Genomic DNA, 20,124 nt, shown 5'->3' on the forward strand with positions numbered 1-20,124 from the left:
GTTCAATCCCTTGTACAGCCTCCCCCAAAACAAAACAAAACAACAGACTTTGATGATGTATTGAGTCTGGGAAATGACAGAGCAGGGAACTTTGGTGGTATCACTGGCAGAGATGAGTGTGTTGAGGAGGACAGCCAGTCTCAACAAAGACTAGTTCAGAAGATATTTGGATGTGAGTGCTGTCAGTTCTGGGAAGCAGGGGCCAGAGACATAAATGTAGGAGCTGTTGCCCAGAGCTCTTTGCAGCTGAGGAGAGGTTGCATGGAGACAAACATAAAGGTCGGAGGACTAATTCTAGTGTGGAAGAGGGGTGCCACAGAGGTGGGGGATGGAAGAATGCCCAGAAGAAAAAGGGTCATCAGTGGTGTTAGAGGATATAAAAATGAAATGTGAGGACGGTGAGAATTCCTTTGAATTTGGCCAGGAGGTGGATACTGATTTTGTGTTGCCTCCAGCAGTCTTGGGGATGGAGAAATGGCATGGGGGAAGAGAAAGAGCATGCACCTTTCAGCTGATCACAAGTGATGGGAATGAGAGAATAAGTTAATACCTAGTGGAGTCAATAAATGAAAGTTATCGAGGTTGGCTCTGTAAGAAGGCAGAAGAAAAGCACTGGCAATGAAGAGATGGAAGATGCTGGAGAGATTTCTATATGACCCCGTTTGTGGAGCGCCTTGTGAGTGACAGTTGTATTCCATCTCTGATTCACCTGGAGATGCCTAGATGGTGAGTGTCACTTGCCCCTAAGGAAGAGGCGGGGAGATCTGTTACTCCTGATGGCATTTCCTCTCCCAGAAGAAGATCCACATTCCTTCCAGGCAGGTTAGAACTGTGACCTGTGGCTCCCAGATGTGCTCACTTTGTTAGCAAATATGCAAATGAATTTAGCTAATTCTGATCGCTGCATCAGATACCCATTGACCTAAAAATAGGTGTACCTACGGGCAATCTTTTTTGTCTGCAAACTTGCGTTGTCTAAAGTAGTACCAACCACGAGACAGCATATGAAAGTCTGATAGATACATGATTTTATTATAAATATAGAGCAAATTTTACAAATAATTCAGAAGTGGCCTTAGTCTGGCAAGATTAAATAACCCAGCACAGGATGGATGAGGGAAACTATATACAGTCTCTGTCAGGGCTGGAAATCCCTGAAGAGGTACCTGAGTAGGAGAATTCCCAGTGAATTCTCTTGGAGGAGGCCTGTTAGGCAGAGCAGGAGATCAAGCAGCAAATATCAAATACAACCTTTCCCTTCATAGCCCCAAAGAGAGTCCATCTGTGTAGAAGAAGACTGCATGAGAAGCACATTTGCCTTTCCTTTTCCTGTCTTTCATTTTTATCTTAAGACACATGGGGACTCATTGACCCTATATGAGAAAAGATAAGTTTCAGAGCAGAAAATCCAGGGCCAGCTTATCCCCCACTATGGCCTAACCCCCTCTCACAGCCCTTATGTCCCAAGGGCACTAGCACCAGTGCAGCTTTCTGGGTCATGAACCACGCATTGGTATGAGCAGTGATGTTCCCTTTAGAGGCTCCCATTTTTTAAGGACCAAACACCCTAAGGGACGCCAGCAGACAGCGACAGAACACACGGGCAGAAATATGGAGAAGGAGCTGGTGTCTTGTCCATTCCTGGCACGAATGAGGAAAGCCTCTTCTTGTTTTCTATTTGGAGCTCTTGTCAAAAAAGCCACAGAGGCTTCTGGCCAAGGGCTGTTGACATTTTGGTGGCTTCTTTAACCTCAGGCGGTCTGATCAGCCTACACAGCTAAGCCCAGTAAGAATAATTCCATTCACATAAGTAAGCAGTTACAAAGATTAAAATGGTAGAAAGTATCAGAAAAGGAGGAAAAAAAAAAAACTCCCAATACCCTCCAATTACACATTCTTCAACAAAAATTTAAATAATTTATGAAGAGTAGCTCTCTACTCCTTTTCCAAGTTCTCAGCAGGTTGTCTATGAAAAGCTTTCTTTCCCCCCTGCAAAAGCTAAAATCTCTTCTTTTCTGGGCACTTCCTTGAATAACACCCATCCAGATATTAAAGGCATAGGTGTGATTTTTGCATTTTTTTTTTTTTAAGGAATCACCTATGGACCTTGGCAGATATTTTTCCAGTTGTTTCTGGTGGGTTCTCTGGAAACATTTCTGCCAAAGGGCTTAGGTGGTATTCTAGCTAAGCAGCAAGGTGCTCAGACCCTGGTCCTGTAGGTAAGCGACCCTGACAGTGGACAAAGTTATAGAATTTCCCAGGTCACTACTGGTTATATATTAGATTTTCCTGTGGATGGTGGGTTTTGGAGAGAATGGAAAAGCCACTACTACCGCTTTTACTTTCTCTCTCTCTTTTTTTCTGGCATAAGTAATTAAGTGGAAAAGGACATAACTCTCAAGGTTATGGAAAATTCAGGTTAGAATCTGATAGGTCAGGACTGGGTTGGGAAGGAATTGGTACACTCTGGATAAGTAAATTTAAAACAAGTCTAGGTCAGGAAGCCCGGAGGGACAGGAAGGTCCTTCAATTCTCTCCCAAAGTCTACTTTGCCAAATTTCAACAAGAAGGAAGATTGGTGTGCCCGAACACTCCCGGATGTTCTTTCCATTTGTTGACACAGAAGGGAGGTGTGTAATGGGGTGGGGAGGGACTTCTTCCCCCCTCCCCCCCAAGAGATCTCCTAGTGAGGGTGCTGAGACTTGGAGCACATCACCAGTGCAGCGAGCAGAACAGGTTGCATTACTTCTTTTTCAATTCAGAGTAAACAGTTTCTGTGGCTGTCGGGGACGGGGAGGTGGGTGAAGACGGTTGTGTTAGTTCCTGGATGTTGAAGTTCAGAGAAGAATAAGCAACATCATCCCCCTGGAAAGTAGAAACAGCAATCAGCTCAGTGCCACAGGTCAGAGTGTTACCCTGGCTGATGGGACTCAACCGCACTGCGTGGCCACCTCTTCTGGACATTTAGCTTTGGCAGGGGACTTTGGTTACTGGTTTTCTGCTTGCTAGCATCCTCATGAATAATGGTTAGAAGAGGCGGATGACAGTGTTGATACAATGGAATACCATACCCCGGCAGTGAGAATGTGGCTCAGTGGTAGAGCACTTGCCTGGCATGCTGAGGCCCTGGGTTCGATTCCCAGCATTGCAAAAAAAAAAAAATTAAAAATAATAATAAACCACAAATATGTACAATTGTGGATGAATTGTCTCACAAGACAATGCTGAATGAAACCAGATGCATAAGGGATATGCGGCACCCTGATTTCCGGTGCTTTCAATCTGGGCAGAGGTCTATCTCGTAGGGAAATGACTAGAAGGATTCTTCTTGGGGGCAAGGAGATGACCACGGAGTGTCTGGATTCAGGTACTGCAGACATGGGTGTGTTCCCCTTGTGAAAGATCACGTGTGGTAAAAATCACTTATGACTTCAGTACTTTTCAGTATTCGTGTGCACTCAATTGAAAGGTTAAGATGAGAAAAATTCTGTAAAAATGATTATAAAATAAAGGAGCCAAACCTCAGATCCATTAGAATGGAACTCCCCTTTGCTAGTAAGAGCAGGACCTGTTTGAAGTAGGCATGGGAGAAGGATGGGTGCCTTCCTTGTGCTGGGAAGTGTATGGGGTGTTTTATGTACTTAACTCCTTAATCCTTTTAGCTTATTGAAGTGGGCAGAATGCCCATTTTACTGGTGAGAAAACTGAAGATTAAAGAGGTTAAGTAACCTGTCAAGGGTGCACAGAGCTGAGAGTTGCCACCAGGGTTTAAATGCAGGATGGGGACAATTGCAAAGGACATATTCTCGCCTTGGGGTGGACTCGTGACTAACCAATATTTCTTTGTTGTTGCATTGAAGAACTTAGACCCAGACTTGGTCTCACATTTTGTCCCCAAGAATACTCCGTTCTCTCCAGGGGAACATGAGCCAGCAAACGGGCTGTGCTTACCTTGTCAGGAGAGTGGTCAGAGGGGTCCGGACCTGAGGAAACAAAAGAGGAGTTACCAACCAAGGGAACTCGGAGCTGATGAAGGCCTTGCGCTTCTACCTGAAGGAGGTGGCAGGCCATGGTGGTTGGGGGTGGGGAGCTGAGGGAGGTGGCCCACCATCCATTAAGGAATCTGCTTCCCTTGGGGTCTGTGGTTTAGACCCAGCACACTAGTACCAGAGGAAGACGGGTGGAGCCAAGGAGGCCTCTGTCCACCCCGTCTACCAGCTCTCAAGGCTTGATTTTTCGCACAGATGTGTTTCTCAGTAACATGCTCCCGTGGCAAGGAGGGATGTTGAGACCCGCAGCACCCAGCACACTCACAAGACAAGGAAAGTCTCACCAAGGGAGAATAAATGCCCACATCCCTAGTAGAGCAGGAAGGGAAGGAGGGAGCGGGGAGGGAATGGCTCCTGGAACTGTGGTTGACTCAGGCCTGCCTAACCTGTCTCAGGGGCCAGGTCTCAAGACACTGTTGTGGCTGGGAAGGGTGTGAGAACCTATGCCAATTTCGGGTTGGGCAGGGGAGACCTCCTCTGTCAGAACTCAGAAGGGAGGGAGTGGCCTATGACTATGGCATTTCCTGCAGGGCACACATGAAGCAGACGGTTCTCACTGGGCAAGCAGCTTTACTTACTGTGGTTGGAGGCTGAGGGTATGTGCTCTGTGAGATCGTGCTGGTCGCTTGCCCTAAACAAATATCAGACACTGTGACTGCTATTCTCAAGCACAGGACTTTTGCTCCCTGAGTTAGGAAGGACACGGTTAGCAGAAATTTCTTTGGCGATCCTTGATGTCCATTCACACTGGGTTGGTCCTGCTGACCCTTTGAGGACCTCAGTCTTCAACATAACCACTATTCCTTTGGTGCTTACTTTTTTCCCGTTTGCTGGATGTTCACACTTTGGTCTATTTTTTTTTTCTCTTCTTTTTCTGGTGCTGGAGACCAAACCCAGTACAAACTACTCTACCACTGAGCTACATCTCCTGCTGCACAGGTCTATTCTTTTCTTTCTTTCTTTTTGGTACCAGGGATTGAATCCAGGGGCACTTAACCACTGAGACATATCCCCAGCCCTTTCTATTTTTTATTTTGAGTCAGGTTGCTTATAGCCTTCCTTTAAGTTGCTGAGGCTGGCTTCGAACCCATGATCCTCGATTCTGGCTTATTGACCCCCCCCCCACTTTATTTATTGTCCAAGAGGACTTTGGTTCTTCCCACTTTCTCTTAGATTCTCCTCCTGTCCTGTCCTTCCCATCTCCAGCTGCATGTAATTTGCTTTCTCCTAATAATACTCCTTTCATTTCTTCCTGTGTTTTCCTTCTTGGACCTTGGCTTCCTGATGGGGGATGACAGGGGAACATAATTAGATCTGTTCCTCCGAACTGGATGGGGATGGGGATAACCATGTCCAAGAGGGAGGGCAGGGAGCAGGAAGGCAGGGAGAGCCACCACCCACAGGAATGAGTGCCGAGAAGGAGGAGTTCAGGAAAGGGAAGGAGATCCAGTCCCAGAGATGGAGGTAAAGAAGTCTTCCCCTCTCCCAAGCGTGGCAGTTGGCCTTGGAGAACATGGAAGAAGAGGAAAGGCACCATACCCGCCAGTCTTCCTGAAAAACAGGAAATACCCCAGGCCTGCTATCAGCCCCACTCCAGCCAAGACTCCAATCACAATGCCGGCAATGGCCCCAGGTGAGAGCGGTTGGTTGTTGTTGTCATCTCCGCCTGGGCTAGCTGTTAAGAAAAGAGAAGAAGAAATGAAGGTGAAGTGATTTTACTGAGGGAGTGCTTTGGGGAACGCCTTGCACCAAGTAGTCTCTGTTCCTTGAGGGATGCATTTCTGTGGAAGGTGCTGGGAGGTGATCAGCATACTACATCCTCACAATCTTTCCTCTAGTCCCTGTTTCTGGTTGGTGATCCGTCTCCCTTCAATTCCATGCTGCCCTGTTGGCAGTCATTTGAAGGCATTGGAAACCTGGGAAAGGCAGTTGCTATTTTTGTACGACTGCCAACCCTTTCAGGGGTGCATTTTTCCTTGGCCTCGAAATTATGGGAGCCACGATTATGTGCCTCTCAGGTCTCCGTAATGGACAGAAAGCCCAGATGGGAGCACTCGGAATCCACCTCCATGTGTGCAGGAGTCCCAGCTTCCCATGGCCCCCTGTAGAGTTGGAAAGGAAGCCCAATTTTGCAAGATGAGGCTTTCCTCTGATGGGTGAGTCTTGAGAACTCCCCACTGGCCTCTTTAGAAACTCTTTAGAACCCCACTGCCTCCCAACACTTCCTCCTCCTCCCAGCCTCCTCCCGGGGATCAGCTCTGCCCTGTGGTCTGAGGCCTTTCCCAGGCTCCTCCCCGTCTTGTTCCACTTTCCTAACCCTAACCCTAACCCTAACCCTAACCCTAACCCCCTCCTGGCTGCATCTCAGGAGATGAAAACCAACACCAGGCTCAAAAGTCTGCACTTAACTTCCTTCTTATCTTTCCCATGTTTGGGCAGTAACCAAGTCCCAGTGGTTTTGTTTTTTGTGTAACACGGCCCCCCCCCCGCCCAAATATAATACTTTCTGCATCTGTTTCTTCTTTATTTCTGCAGCAACTATTTTAGGTATAGCCTTCACCAGTTAACTCAAGGCTGATGGCTAATGCTACTGTTGTCTACCGGTATGGAGACCCTGTGCTAAATACTTGGTATGTATCTCATTTGATCTACACTATAAGCTTGTCAAATAGCTGGGCACAGTGGCGCAAGCCTGTAAACCCAGTGATTGGGACCCAGTGATGGGGAGGTCACGGCAGGAAGATCTCAATTTGGAGGCCAGCTTCACAACCTGTAAGACCCTGTCTAAAAAAAAATTGAAAACAATGCAACAACAACAACAACAACAACAGACTAGTGACCTGTCAGATAGACATTATTTCCATTTTATGAATGAAAAAACTGAGACTCAAAGTGGTGAAAAGGCTTACTTAAATTCATGTGGCTAATAAGAGGTGGATCTGGCTACCTGACCTTAAGGCTAAGGGTGATAGTAGTAATAGAAGCTAACATTTATGGAACATTTCTTCTCTGTGTGGCATTTTGCTGAAGGGTAAATTGATTATTATATTCAATCTTTAAAATAATACCATGAAGCAAGTATTTTTTTGCAATTTTCAGTTGAGGAATCCAAGGTTCAAGGAAGTTAAGAATCTTGTGCAAGAAGTGTATAGGTATAAATTCTTGCATTAAAAAAAAGATCTCAAATCAACAATCTAGCTTTATAACTTAAGGGTATAGAAAAGGAACAAATTAAACCCAAACCTAGTAGCAGGAGGAAAGCACAGATTAAAGATAAATAAATTAAAGACTTAAAAAAAAAGGTAGAGAAAACCACTTCAGTATAGTAAAGGCTGTATATGGAAAGCTCAAGCTGGCATTGTCCTCCACGGAAAAAGGCTAAAAGCTTTCCATCTATATCAGGAAAAATACAATGATGCTTGCTTTTACCAGTTCTATTCAACTTAGTATTAGAAGTCCTATCCAGAGCAATTAGGAAAAAGAAAGAAAGAAAGAAAGAAGAAAGAAAGAAAGAAAGAAAGGACATCTTAGAAAGAAGTAAAATCTCTGTTTGCAAATGACATTAACTTATATGTAGAAAATCCTAAAGATTCCACAAACTGTTAAGACTAATAAGCAAATTCAGCAAAGTTGCAGGCTAATGAAATCAATATGCAATGCAACAATTGTGTATTTCTTTTTTTTTTAAAGAGAGAGTGAGAGAGGAGAGAGAGAGAGAGAGAGAGAATTTTTAATATTTATTTTTTAGTTCTCGGCGGACACAACATCTTTGTTGGTATGTGGTGCTGAGGATCGAACCCGGGCCGCACGCATGCCAGGCGAGCGCGCTACCGCTTGAGCCACATCCCCAGCCCACAATTGTGTATTTCTACATACTAATGATCCAAAAGGAAACTTTAAAAAAATCCATTTATAAGAGCATCAAAAAGAATGAAATATGTAGAAATAAACTTCACCAATGTGATGAAAGACTTTTACCCAGAAAACTACAAAACATTGCTGGGAAGAAAAAAAAAAGATTAAAGAAGACATAAATAAATGGAAAGACATCCTATGTTCATGATTTGGAAGTCAAGATGACAGTACTACCTAAAGTGATCTATACAGTCAATATGAGTCTGCCAAAGTCCCAGGGACATTTTTTTTGCAGAAATAGAAAAATCTATCCTAAAAATTCATTTGGATTACCAAGGGACCCCAAATAGCCCAAACTTGCAAGAATCAATATTTAGTACAATACTAAAGTTACCAAAAAAGTATACTACTGGTATAAAGACATATAGATTAATATCATTTTTATGTGTTGGGAACATTTGAAATCATCTTTGCTAGATATTTTGAAATTTAGAATTAATTGTAGTCAAACACAGCCATCCAACTGTGCTATAGAACATTAGAAGTTATTCTTTCCATATAATTACACCCCTGTGGCCAGATGATTTTGATGAAGCTGCTAATACTGTCCAATGGGGAAAAGGATCTTTTCAATAAATGATGTTGAGAAGATGGATATCTATGCAAAAGAATGAATCTGAAGGGCTGGGGTTGTGGCTAAGTTGTAGAGTGCTTGCCTAACAAGTATGAGGCACTGGGTTCCATCCCCAGCACCACAAAAATAAAACTAAATAAACAAGCATTTATTAAAACAAAGTAGTATATTTTTTTAAAAAAAATATGAATCTGAGTCTTTGTCTGATATCATCTATAAAAATTAATTCCAAATGGATCATTAGATCTAAATATAAGAGCTAAAATTATAAAAATCTTAGAAGAAAATGTAGTATGAATGCTTCATGATATTGGCTTTGACAGTGTTTTCTTAGCTATGACACCAAAAGTATTCATAGAAATAAAAACCAGATAAATTGGACCTCATGAGAGCTGAAACATTCTATGCATCCAAGGGCATTATCAACCACATAATCCAGCAATTCCACTTTTCAATATAGGCACAGAAGGAGTTGAAATAGTCTGTCAGAGAGAGAAGTAAACCCCCACATTCATGCGATGTTATTGCCAATAGCCAAGTGTCCGTCAATGGATGAACAGATAAAGAAAAGGTGGCATATGTTCATAGTGGAATGCTGGCCAGCCTTTCAAAAAAAGGGCATTCTATCACTGTACAGCACAGGAAGTGACATAAACTGGGAACAGGAAGCGGGACCCTGCAGGATCTCACCTGAATGTGGAATCTACAAATGTTGAATTTCTAGAAGTAGAAAGCAGAATGGGGGTTACCAGAGACTGGGTGGTCAAGGAGGTCAGAGGGTTTGAAGTTTCAGACAGACAAGAGGAATATGTTTTGAGATCTACTGCTCAGCAGGATGGGAAAGTTCTGGAAACGGACAGTGGTGATGGCTGCAAAAGAATATGAACCTGGTTAATGCAGCTGGATCATATGCTTCAAGGGGGCCAAGATGGCAAATCTTAGGTTGTGTGTATTTTACCACACACCAAAAAAAAAAAAAAAAAAAAGTGAACAGAAAAGCAGACAGAAAAGAATCTTGAACCAGACACATGGCGCACACCTGTAGTTTTGATACTTGAGAGGCTGAGGCAGGAGGATTGTAAGTTGAGGCCAGCCTGGGCAACTTAGCCAGACCCTGTCTCAAAATAAAATAAAAAGGGATGGGGATTTAACTTGGTGGTAGAGCACTTGCCACTTGCCTAGCCTGAGTCCAACCGTCAGTACTGTCAAAAAAAAAAAAAAAAAGAATGAAAGAAAAGAATCTGGTGCAAGGTCATAGAGTAAATGCCAGACTCAAGAAGCTCAGTGCAGCTGGCCCTCTGCGTCCACGGACTTGACACCAGTGGATTCAACCAACTGCAGAAGGAAAACAGGGTCCAACAAAATTGTGTTCTCACTGAAAACGTACAGAGGTTTTTTTTTTCTGTTATTATTCCTTAAATAATACAGTATAACAACAATTTATACAACATTTACATTGTAGGAGATATTTAAAAAATCTAGAGATGATTTAAGGTGTATGGAAGTTACTGGGCATGTTGGTACATGCCTGGAATCCCAGCTACTTGGGAGGCTGAGGCAGGAGGATCAAAAGTTTGAGGCCATCCTGGGCAATTTAGTGAGAGTCTGACTCAAAAATAAAAGGGCTGTGGATAAAAATAACAGCTCAGCTGTAAATGCACTTGCCTAGTATGTGTGAAGCCCTGGGTTCTATCCCCAATACTGAAAAGTAAAATAAAAATAAAAAGGGCTTGGATATAGATTGATCCAGATTCCAGATGGGCCTCCCAGGCCTCTTTCCCACCCATCCATCCACCTAGAGCTCTTGCCTAGTAAGCATTAGGCCCTGGGTTCCATTTCTAGTACTTCAAAATAAAGTGTACGGAATAGGGAGAATGTTGGTTATACACAAACACTATGCCATTCTTATTTATTTTTTGTACTGGGGATTGAACTCAGGGCCACTTTACCACTGAGCTAAGTCTCCAGACCTTTTTATTTTTATTTTTTTGTTTGAGACAAGGTCTCACTAAGTTGCTTAGTGCCTTGCTAAGTTGCCGAGACTGGCCTTGAACTTGTGATCCTCCTGTGGCAGCTTCCCAAGCTGCTGGGAACTATGCCATTCTTTATAAGGCTCTAGAGCATCCTTTGGTATATGCAGGGCTTCTGGAAGCAGTTCCTCATGAATGCAGAAGTTGACTACACATTTCACTGACAGCCTAAACTCCGAACCACATTGCAATTCTGGTTATTGCTTTAGTGTCTTAATTGATATTCTTTCCCCTGTGACTTTTATCCATTTTGTATACCATTGATAAAGAAATCCCTCCAGTAAGATATAGGAGATGCAGAGGGTCACTCACCGATCACAGTCAGTGTGATGGGGTTGCTCTTTAGGGAAGAGATTGGGTTGGAGACTTGACACCGATACTCTCCCTCATCCATCTTTAGGACAGGGTTTATGGTCAGGATGCTGTTGTTTGGGGACAGCTGCATCCTGTTTGTGATTTGCAGGGTCTTGTTATTCAAGAGCCACTGGATGGAGATTTCAGTGTCATTTGGGATGCAGGTCAGCTGCACAGAGTCCCCTTCTGCCACCGTGGTGTTGCTGGCTGTGAGGTGGGGCGGTGTCACTGGTTCTGTGGACAAAAAGGAGGGGACAATGAGGTGGTCCTTCCTCAGAGACCTCAGCCAGTGCTCAGGGCCCACAGTGAGTTGTGTAAGGTGGCCCAGAAGGTGGCCCTGACCCTCTGCAGAGTTTGGGTGTCATCATTCAGATGACAGTTTAAAGAAAGTGCTGTCCCTCCTTCCAACCTCAGATCACCCTGAGGGTCCCTGGACATCTCTATAGGATCTGTCCAGCAAGCTCATCCTCAGGTAGAACAATTTTTCCATTCATTCTTGTGAAACCTCTTTCTAGTACTTTCTGTGCCTCTAGAAGGTCAGGCTCTCAGGCAGGAAGTAGCTTTACATTCAGAGGCAAAGTGTATAGAATTCATTAAATAATTTGTCAGGGAATTAAGATGGTCCAGCCCATGACCTTAGTATCTGGAGAAATCCCAATGTACAGGATTTGTCAGTTTGAAGAGGACTTTTATTTCCTGGCCTGTGGATTAAATATCACAGTGAAAGAAACCTGTGGAGATGAAGGTCACAGTGTTGACCAACCCCGGCACCTTGTCCTCTCTGCAAACACATACTCTCAGCACTGCCCTGCCCGGCCTCGCAGGGACTCTTCAGGTGAGGCTCCCGTCCCTCCAGGTGTGCATCTCTGCTATTCTCCGTGGTGCATGACATGGGCTTGTGTTCCCAACCCTATGCACCTGGGGACTTCAGAGCCAGGACACAACTCAGAAGCATCTGCCCCCAGGCTGGCTCTTTCCCTCCCCTGCTCCTGACTTGGGAGGCACCAACTGACCACATGATTGATCCAGATTCCAGAGAGGCCTCCCAGGCCTCTTTCCACCCACCCCTCCCACCCCAGATGGAGTCGGAGCAGGACAGGAGCAGAGCTGCTCGTCCCCCATCTGAGGGGGCTTTACTCCTGTCATTTGGGGAAAAGGATAATGAACGTATTGCCAAGCCATGCAGGTTCCTTGATGCTCACGGAGGAGGTAAAAGAAAGCACAGAGGTGACAGAAAGGGGCAAGTTAGTGACAGAAAGAAGTGACTTGACTTCAAGGCCCCTCCCCCTCTCTGGGAAGCTCCTTTCACTACCTAGGACTTCCTGGGTCTGGGAGAAGCCCCTCCCCACATTCCACATGGATCCTAGATTGGTCATGAGAAGTCAGAAGCAAGAGGAGAGTCTCTGGGATGGAGCAGGAGGCTCAGGTGAGGACAGGATTTGCTTGTGCCAGGCTAGGAAGGAACTTATACGTTGTTTCCAAAAAAATCAAGGCTCCACCCAGCACTTGATACTGTGCTCCAGGGTCCACTTACCAGAGACGGTAATATTCTTGGTTGTGGTCCTATTGAGGTTAGTGACAGAGTTATGGGCGACACACACATAGGATCCGCTATTATTTGTAGAGAGGTTGAGGATTGAGAGCTCTTGTGTGGATTCCAGGGGCCTCCCATTGAAAAACCAAAAGTACTGAGCAGGCGGGTTAGAGTCTGCATGGCAGGAGAGGTTGAGATTTGTCCCTGAATGGAAATGTGATTCTGGGGGGTTTATGATGGGGGCATCCGGGCCATCTGGAGCAAACAGAATAAAGCCACATGTAATATCATCAGAGGGAAGGGGAAGTTCCTAGACTGTAGAAGACCACAATATAACTACTGATCCATGTCACAACCTTGTTTTTTTTTTTTTTTTTTTTTTTAAGTCACAACTAGGTTGGGAAGTACAGTGGTACAGTACCTGCCCAGCATGCATGATGCCCTGGGTTCAAATCCCAGCACCATACACACTCACAGAAAGTCTCAACCAAACCCCCTTTGTTCACTGAAATTAGTCTGTGACATTCCCCTGCTTCTCTGTCCCAGGTGGCTGACCCCAGGCCTCCCCATGGAACCACAAGCCCTCCCCTCCTATTCATGGCCCAAGGCTGGGCCTGCCTGGATGTGCCTGGGGCTATTGTCACAGCCAGTCCAGGTGCCCAGGAGAGAGGGTCTGTGTACTTGGACCAGAGAGGGATTAAGTGGCCCAGCCTCTGGCCCTGTGTGTTTGGGTTCACAGCCAGGGTAATGGAGGAATAGAAGTTACTCACAGGAAATACTCAGGGTGAGTGGGTCACTGCGGTTGGCACTCACTGGGTTCTGGATTTCACACTCATAGGGTCCTGTGTCATTCCTTGTGACATTGAATAAAATGAGAGTCCTGTTGTTGTTGAATAGCTTCAGCCTGTCACCATCTAGGATCATCTGACTGTTTATCTTCCACAGGTAGGTTGCATAATTAATCTCAGGTTCACACGTTAATGCTAGAGAGTCCTCACCCTCCATGGGTTGGGAGTTGTTGATTGTGATGTTGGGTTTGGGTAATTTCTCTGTGCAGACAACAAAGAGAGGATTGCCCTGTGGTACCTGTGATCCCCACAAAGGTGTCTTTCCACCTGAACTGGCCTCTCACCTCCCACCAACCTGAGTCCTGAAGAACCAGGCAGAGTGGGTATCCTGGGCAGATGCAGGAAGATCTGAGGGATCAGAGGGGGCCCCTTGGGCTGTGTCTGGGAGAAGCACAGAGTTTCTCACAGGTGCACTTAATTGCAGAGTTTGGTCCTGGACAGACCCAGGACTGGGAGTTAGCAACCCTGTGTCTCTCCTGGTTCTTGCTGGCCCTGGCTGGCCTTGAGATGCACAGTCCCTCCAGATATATGGACTCCAGGGCTCTCCCACGTGTGTGTCCTCTGAGCCTTTGGTTGTCAAGGCCATCATAGAGGTGGGTCATGATGGGACACCCCATTGTGCCTAAACCCCAAAAAGACCCCATAGCCTGATGTGAGAATGGGGTGTGTGGACAGAAACCAAGATATAGGGGCAAGGTTGGAATTCAGTTTGGTGGTCAGGCTGGGGCCAGAAGGGGGGCAGTTCTGCTCAGGTGTTTTCTGGTGACTGACAGGAGCCAGTGACACCTGAAAGGCAAAGCATGAGTCCAAAGAATGCTCTAGAGTGAGGGGGACAGACAAGGTTTAGAGCAGAATCATGTTCCTGTCCTTGGACTTTACATCCCTTCTCCCCCTGCAGAGAGCAGGTGAGGCATGTGGAATGGTCCTGAGAGACCAGTGGATGGTTCCAAACACTTTAGCACTAAGAAGTGGAATGAGGGGACCAGGACCTTGCTGAAAATAAGGCTCTCGTGGGCTTGTGTGTGGCAGACCTGGGGTAGAAATGGGGGATGTTAAAGTTTTCCATATGGGAAAATAGTGTTTAATACCCAGGATCTAAGACTCCTTTCTGAAAGAAATATTTCTCTAAGGAGCACAGTATCTTAGACTGAACTCTGAAGTCCTGAGGGGTCACATTATGACCCAAGGCAGATTCTAAGGTCAGTTTGAAACCAGCAGCCTCCTGAGTAAGGAGAGACCTGTGGGTCCTGGTGGAGGACTGAATGGTCAGAGGGGACATCTGAGGGTCTCTGTTATATAAAATGGGGCACAACACCAAACTCAGAGAAGTATTATTGAACATGTTAATCAATCTAGAAGTCTATGTTCCCAATTGCTGTGGAGACTCAGGCAAAGTGGGGAAGCACCTGACACAGGCCTGTGGAATGCCTTCTTCCTGTTCTTTTCACCCCAGGAAGTGCAGTGAGATCATCAAATTGATCCAAATTGGAGCCTAGAGCCCAATGTAAGTGACCATGGCTGGAGCATCACACCATGTGGGGACAGACCTCCCTTGTGGTGATGGTGTCCTCATGGGGACACAGGCACATATGGAATAGACAGCCTCTGAGACAGCACCGTTCAGTCCAGCTCCCCCATGCGGAAGGTCCTGGGAATAACTGGAGGAGCGTGAGCCCCACTTAGGGACCAGGATGGAGCCACCAGTCATCTGGGTGTAAGGAGCCTGGGACCTAGGGGCTTGCCGCCCTGTCCTGCCTCTGCCCCCCTCGCTGAGTCAGTGCAGAGAGTAGATGGGGGAGATGCTCAGGCCTGTGTCCTGGCCTATTTCACATGTCATTGTCATGGAAGGAAAGAGCCCTGGATGGGACACAGTGGGGCCTCCTTCACAGTCGGGTCATTGCCCCTGATGCAGCCTGACAGGAGCACCTGCCTCGACTGTTTCTGTGCCCTTTATTATGGCCAGGAGGGGGCCTGGCCCCAGGTGTTGGCAGGAAGTGGACAGGACAGATGGCCATTAGTGCGAGGAGGGAAGGGCATGGCTCATTGTGCAGGGCAGGGCCAGTCCTGCCTGAATGAGAAGGAGGGAGAGGACAGACAGGCAGGATCAAGACAGCCAGAATCGCCATGGCAGGGAGCAGTCGGGGTACAGTGACTTAAATCCCCAGGTCCAAGAGCCTCATGGCTGCCTTAGAACTGACCCAGGGCCACCCTGAAGACCCTCCACAGCCCGGCCACCCTAAGGGCATCCTGTGATGTGGCTCCTGGGTGGCCTCAGGAGAGGTGGTTGGTGGGATGGAGCAAGAGCCTCAGCCTCCAGGAGGGACAGGGAGCAGGTGGCAGAACCCCCTGGGATTGCACATGCAGGTTCCAGGCTCTGAAAAGGTTTATTCACAATCCCTCCTCCCCTTATCACAAAAGCATTGAGAGTTGGCCACACGCTGGGCCCTGTGCTGGTTGGAGGGTCTTGTGGGGAGTGAGAAAGTCCTGTCCCTTATGCTCCAGAGTGAGTTACACCCAATACACCAGGAAACATGTGACCTCAAGTCCAGCAAGGGAGTGTGTGGACCGGCTGTGTGAATGGAGGCCTGGATATTTTGTTGAGGAAGGTGATTTTGTTCCAGAGTAAAATTGATTATTCTCCATTTGCTCTCACTCCCAGACCACACTGTCCCCTCCAGGCTGCCAGTGCCCAGGACTAAACTACCTTAGCCAATGACTGGTCTCTGGTCCACAGATGCCTAATAGGCCCTCAGCATGCAGAGCACATGGTTCAGGCTGCAGACTGACATGCACCACTGATCTGCCACCCATAGTCTGTATGGCCTGATTCAGCAACTGTGTTCCCTGTGCCTCAGTTTCCCTTTATTGCATACATGGGAAGTGGTGTCTGGTTCACCATGTTGTCTATAAATTAACCTTGAAATACTCACAATAACCTGACCTTGGTTTAGAGGAGCTGCCCTCAAAGAAAAAGCCCCTACTCTGATCTGCCTCCCAGTGATAGCGCCCTGGGCTGGTCCCGGGAGGACCAGGAGCTCCAGGGGCATCTCTTTCCTCTGTTCCTCCCCTTGGGGACACGGACCTTTCTGTGAAGTCTCATAGAAGTCCACCAGGGCACCTGACTTGGCCTGAGGCACCTGTCCCTCTGTGCTCACCACACCTAGTCCTGGGAGAAGGAGATGCCCAGGTGCCCTTGTCCAGATGTGGCTCCTAGGACTGTGTCCTGGCTGGTGACCACCTCCAGGAGCTACCAGATCAGGTGGCCAGTAAATCATTGCTCCCCAGCGGCCCTCAACTGGAAGCCAAACTCCAATCCTGGCCACACGTCTCAAGGTCACCAGGACCCTTGGACAGAGGTCTGGGACAGGAGCTTCCTGGGCTGACTTTCGCTGTGAGGACTCCAGGGCCCTCAGGCCAGGCCTGACTCATTCCTGCAGGGTCTTTCTCAGGGCCATGCTCCAGGGAAGGACACAGGGGCTGGGGTGAGACTGCTCTGCCTGGGCGGAGTCTCCCACCAGACCACCCTGCTCTCTGCCAGTGGATTCAGGCAGAGGATTCAGATCTTCTGAAGTCTGTGTGCACTGTGTGTGTCCTACACTAAATGCTCCAATTCCACTGTGGGGACATAATGCACAGGAGGAGGTAGGCAGAGTCCATGTCTCATGGTCCTGTGTGTGCAGTGAACTTAACCCCTCCAACACCCAGAGGGCCTGGAGTGTCACTCACCATGTACACGGAACTCTCCAGTTGCTAATTCAACTCTAGCATTGGCAGTTACAGTTTGCAGGGTGTAGAATCCTGTGTCATTCTGTGTCACATTCTGTAACAGCAGGGATCCATTGGAGTATATTTTCTCTCCACCACTGAATGCAGGTCCTGGGTTAGTTGTCTGTGTGAGTACCACATATGATATAATTTCATGGCTGATGTCTGCGGTTTTTCCTTTGAACCAGTTGTAGCCTATGGTATTCTGTGATGCATTGTGGACAAGGAGAAGAACGTCTGTCCCTTCAGCAGCATCGAAAGGCACTGGTACAATAGTAAGCTGTGCCGTGGGGTGTGGGTTCCAGAAGGTTAACAGTGAGACTAGGAGGGAAGAGAGAGATATCCATCAATATTGGGCCCTTCGTATTGGTTGGGGCCTACGTCCTCAGCAGGAGTCCTCACTCCTCAGCCTTGGGGTGTGTGGTGTGCATGTCTGTCCCTGGGTCAAGGCCAGCAGCATGACCTGCATTCCTTCAGGACCCCTGTAACTGTCATCCTGTCTTAGGAACACCTTTCCCCAGGTGTCTGCAAGGCTGGCCCCTCAGTGCCCTCAGATCCCTGCTCACACCCAGGGCCCCTGAGTACCCGCCTCCCCTGACCACCTCCTTACAGACCCCAGGTCTTCCCTGTGGACATTTCCCTGCTCTCTGCCCTCCTAGATCTACACAGCACCTGGCCTCACCTGCAGACCTCCTTGCTGGCCTGGCCTCCTGCCCTCTAGAGAGGAAGCTCCAGGAGGCAGAGACTAGTCTGACCCTTGTGGTAGCCCAGGGCCTGGACCAGGCTCAGCCTCCTGTGGATGAGTAGAGCAGGGTCCCCACCCTGAGCATCCAGGTGTCTGTGTGCCAATATCTGAGGCTGCTGGCTGCAGACAATGTCCACTGATCTTTCTATTTGGAGAGTGGCCCTGACAGAGCTGTTAACACCGATTTTCAAAATATAATGGCCCCTGGTGAGTAACTTGGAAAAGAGAACCCCTGAGCTTTCCACCCCCGTTCATCAGCTCCAGGTCACTGAGAGTTTCCTGTTGGTGACCTTTTGTCTGTCTTTTGTGTTCTGTTCCCATTGGGTTCCCAGTGAAGCCCTGTGTCCCCTGTGAGGGTTGTGTCCTCCAGGGGGCACCAGCAAGACTGTGCTCTACCTCCCACCCTCTTTCAGGGAACTGTCCCCTCTTACCTGCCAGCAGGACCCCCTGCCAGGGGATGCACCCTCTACAGGGACAGGCTGAGGCGGGCTGCATGGTCCCTGCTGATCTGTCCCCTCTGTGGAAGGAGCTCACTGCAGAGCCGCTGGGAAGCCGAGGTCCAGGCCAGTCAGCCCTGCTGCCCTGCTCCTCTCTGAGCTCAGCCTCCTCCCAGGGCAGGAGCACTTTCCTGGGTCACGTGGGCTGGGGGCGGGGTCTCTGTGGAGGAACCTCTCTGTCCCCTCCCTCTCAGTCCTGCCTCCTGTCCCTTCTGCTTTCCCTGTTGGGTTTCATTACTGCATGCCACACCCTGAGGAGCAAGGCAGGTGGGGACGCTGTCCCCTGAGAGAAGTGGCTCACCCAGCACTGGCCTCAGCTGTGTCCTGGCCTCAGGGCTCTCAGCACCACCCAGGGAAGCCCTGGTGTCCCTCACCCCTGGATATATTTCCTTTATGATGAGAGTCCCAATTTAGCCCTGTGTCTTCCCCATGTTCTCAAATGCTCTAGGAAGGTGGATTTCCTCCCTGCAGGAAGGGGACAGAGAAAGCTCTGGGGTCAGGAAAGGGGCCCTCTGAGTGATGGCTGGTGAGGGGGACCTGCTCTTGATATCTGGTGTCTCCAGCCTGGCCTCTGAGTGGCTATCTCAGGACTTCACACCCTTTGTGTCCTGGGAGGGGAGGACTGTGGTAGTGGAGGTAGGTGATCATGGGCTCCTTGTTCCCCAGGGAGAGATTTTAGGGAGACCCTCCCTCTCCATTGTTTGGTGGACCTATGTCTCAGGCCTGCCCATGCCTTCCTTGGGTGGCCTCTATCCTCTACCTAGTGATTCTCCTGTGGTCACCCTGACTTTCCCCATGGGTGATGCCTGGGTGCAGAGCCTGCTCAGAGACCCCTGGCAGTGCAGGGTCCTCACAGGCCCAGAAAGGAGTAGGAGTGGAAGCCGAGCAGGTTTGTGGGAGGCAACGTTTGCAGTCTACTGGGAATGGAAATCAGGCCACACTTCCACCTCCTGACTCAAAGCCTAGTCCAAGTGTCAGAATCAATCTGCCAAGTGTTGACTGTGAGTGCCAATGTTGCCCCCTTGTGGTCATGAGGAGACCTGTGGCCAGTGTCAAGGACTCAAACAGGGATGCTGCCCAGGGTCCAAATGGTGAGAGCTGGCCCTGACCCTGGGCACAGGAGGCTCTGACAGGCTGTATGGTGGTTCCTGTTCACCTTGGGTCCCAAGGATGACTGACTCTGTCCAATTCAGGGTGAATATAGGGAATGACCGGAGCTGTACTGGGGTCTCCTGCTCCAGAGTAGGGAGAACTGTGCACCCAGGGGATGGGCAGCCTCAGGAGGCGGCAGCTGTTCTTGAGCCTTCAAAGGAAGGGCCTTGGGAATAGCTCTCGAAGCTTTAGGGTAGAAGCACTGGCTTTGTGAGCAGGGTCTGCGGTTGGCTGGTTTGTTTCTTGTGTTTAAATACTTGGATCTTAGTCTCAAAGGTCCTGCAGGGTTGTCATGTGAGTATTTTGAAGACTATCCGGCCAGATGTATGACACAGCCTCTCATCCCAGCTGTTCAGGAGGCTGAGGAAGGAAGAGAACTAGTTTGAGGACAGCCCAGGGCATCTTAGTGAGACCTTGTTGCAAGACAAAAAAATGAAATGTAGTCCAGTGGCAGAGTGCCCCTGGGGCCAATCCCTAGTTCCTCACGCCTGTCCCCTACCTTACACACACACACACACACACACACACACACACACACACACACACACACACACTATCTGAGCAGAGTGGGTGTATTTTACACATCTTTCCTAGAGACTTTTCATTGTGTAATGTTTATAACAAAAATGTGCTATATTGCCGGGTTTCTGTTCTCGCGACC

At 48.0% G+C, this 20,124-nt stretch overlaps 1 protein-coding gene and 1 non-coding gene across 4 annotated transcripts; one reads left to right on the top strand and one right to left on the bottom strand.

The window, feature by feature from the left end:
* Window positions 1-1,005: 1,005 nt before the first annotated feature.
* Window positions 1,006-18,426, bottom strand: LOC101954488 (CEA cell adhesion molecule 1). Of its 3 annotated transcripts, XM_078031992.1 has the most exons (9): window positions 18,246-18,425; window positions 17,031-17,390; window positions 13,227-13,505; window positions 12,457-12,711; window positions 10,881-11,156; window positions 5,589-5,724; window positions 4,628-4,680; window positions 3,952-3,983; window positions 1,006-2,865 (listed from the first exon to the last, which is right to left on the bottom strand). In XM_078031992.1, exons 1-9 carry the CDS (start codon window positions 18,307-18,309, stop codon window positions 2,743-2,745), a joined length of 1,578 nt encoding a protein of 525 aa, XP_077888118.1. In that variant the 5' UTR covers window positions 18,310-18,425; the 3' UTR covers window positions 1,006-2,742. The 3 variants fall into 3 exon arrangements, with proteins under 3 accessions (XP_077888118.1, XP_077888121.1, XP_077888119.1); XM_078031993.1 differs by lacking the exon at window positions 4,628-4,680 and having other exon boundaries at window positions 2,734-2,865; window positions 18,246-18,426; XM_078031995.1 differs by lacking the exons at window positions 12,457-12,711; window positions 13,227-13,505 and having other exon boundaries at window positions 18,246-18,426.
* On the top strand, window positions 3,076-3,150 carry Trnaa-ggc (transfer RNA alanine (anticodon GGC)). Its single transcript has one exon. It is a non-coding gene; the product is annotated as a tRNA-Ala (tRNA).
* Window positions 18,427-20,124: the final 1,698 nt, after the last annotated feature.

This window comes from Ictidomys tridecemlineatus, chromosome 15, assembly GCF_052094955.1.
Source record: "Ictidomys tridecemlineatus isolate mIctTri1 chromosome 15, mIctTri1.hap1, whole genome shotgun sequence".
In the NCBI taxonomy this organism is placed as follows: domain Eukaryota; kingdom Metazoa; phylum Chordata; class Mammalia; order Rodentia; family Sciuridae; genus Ictidomys; species Ictidomys tridecemlineatus.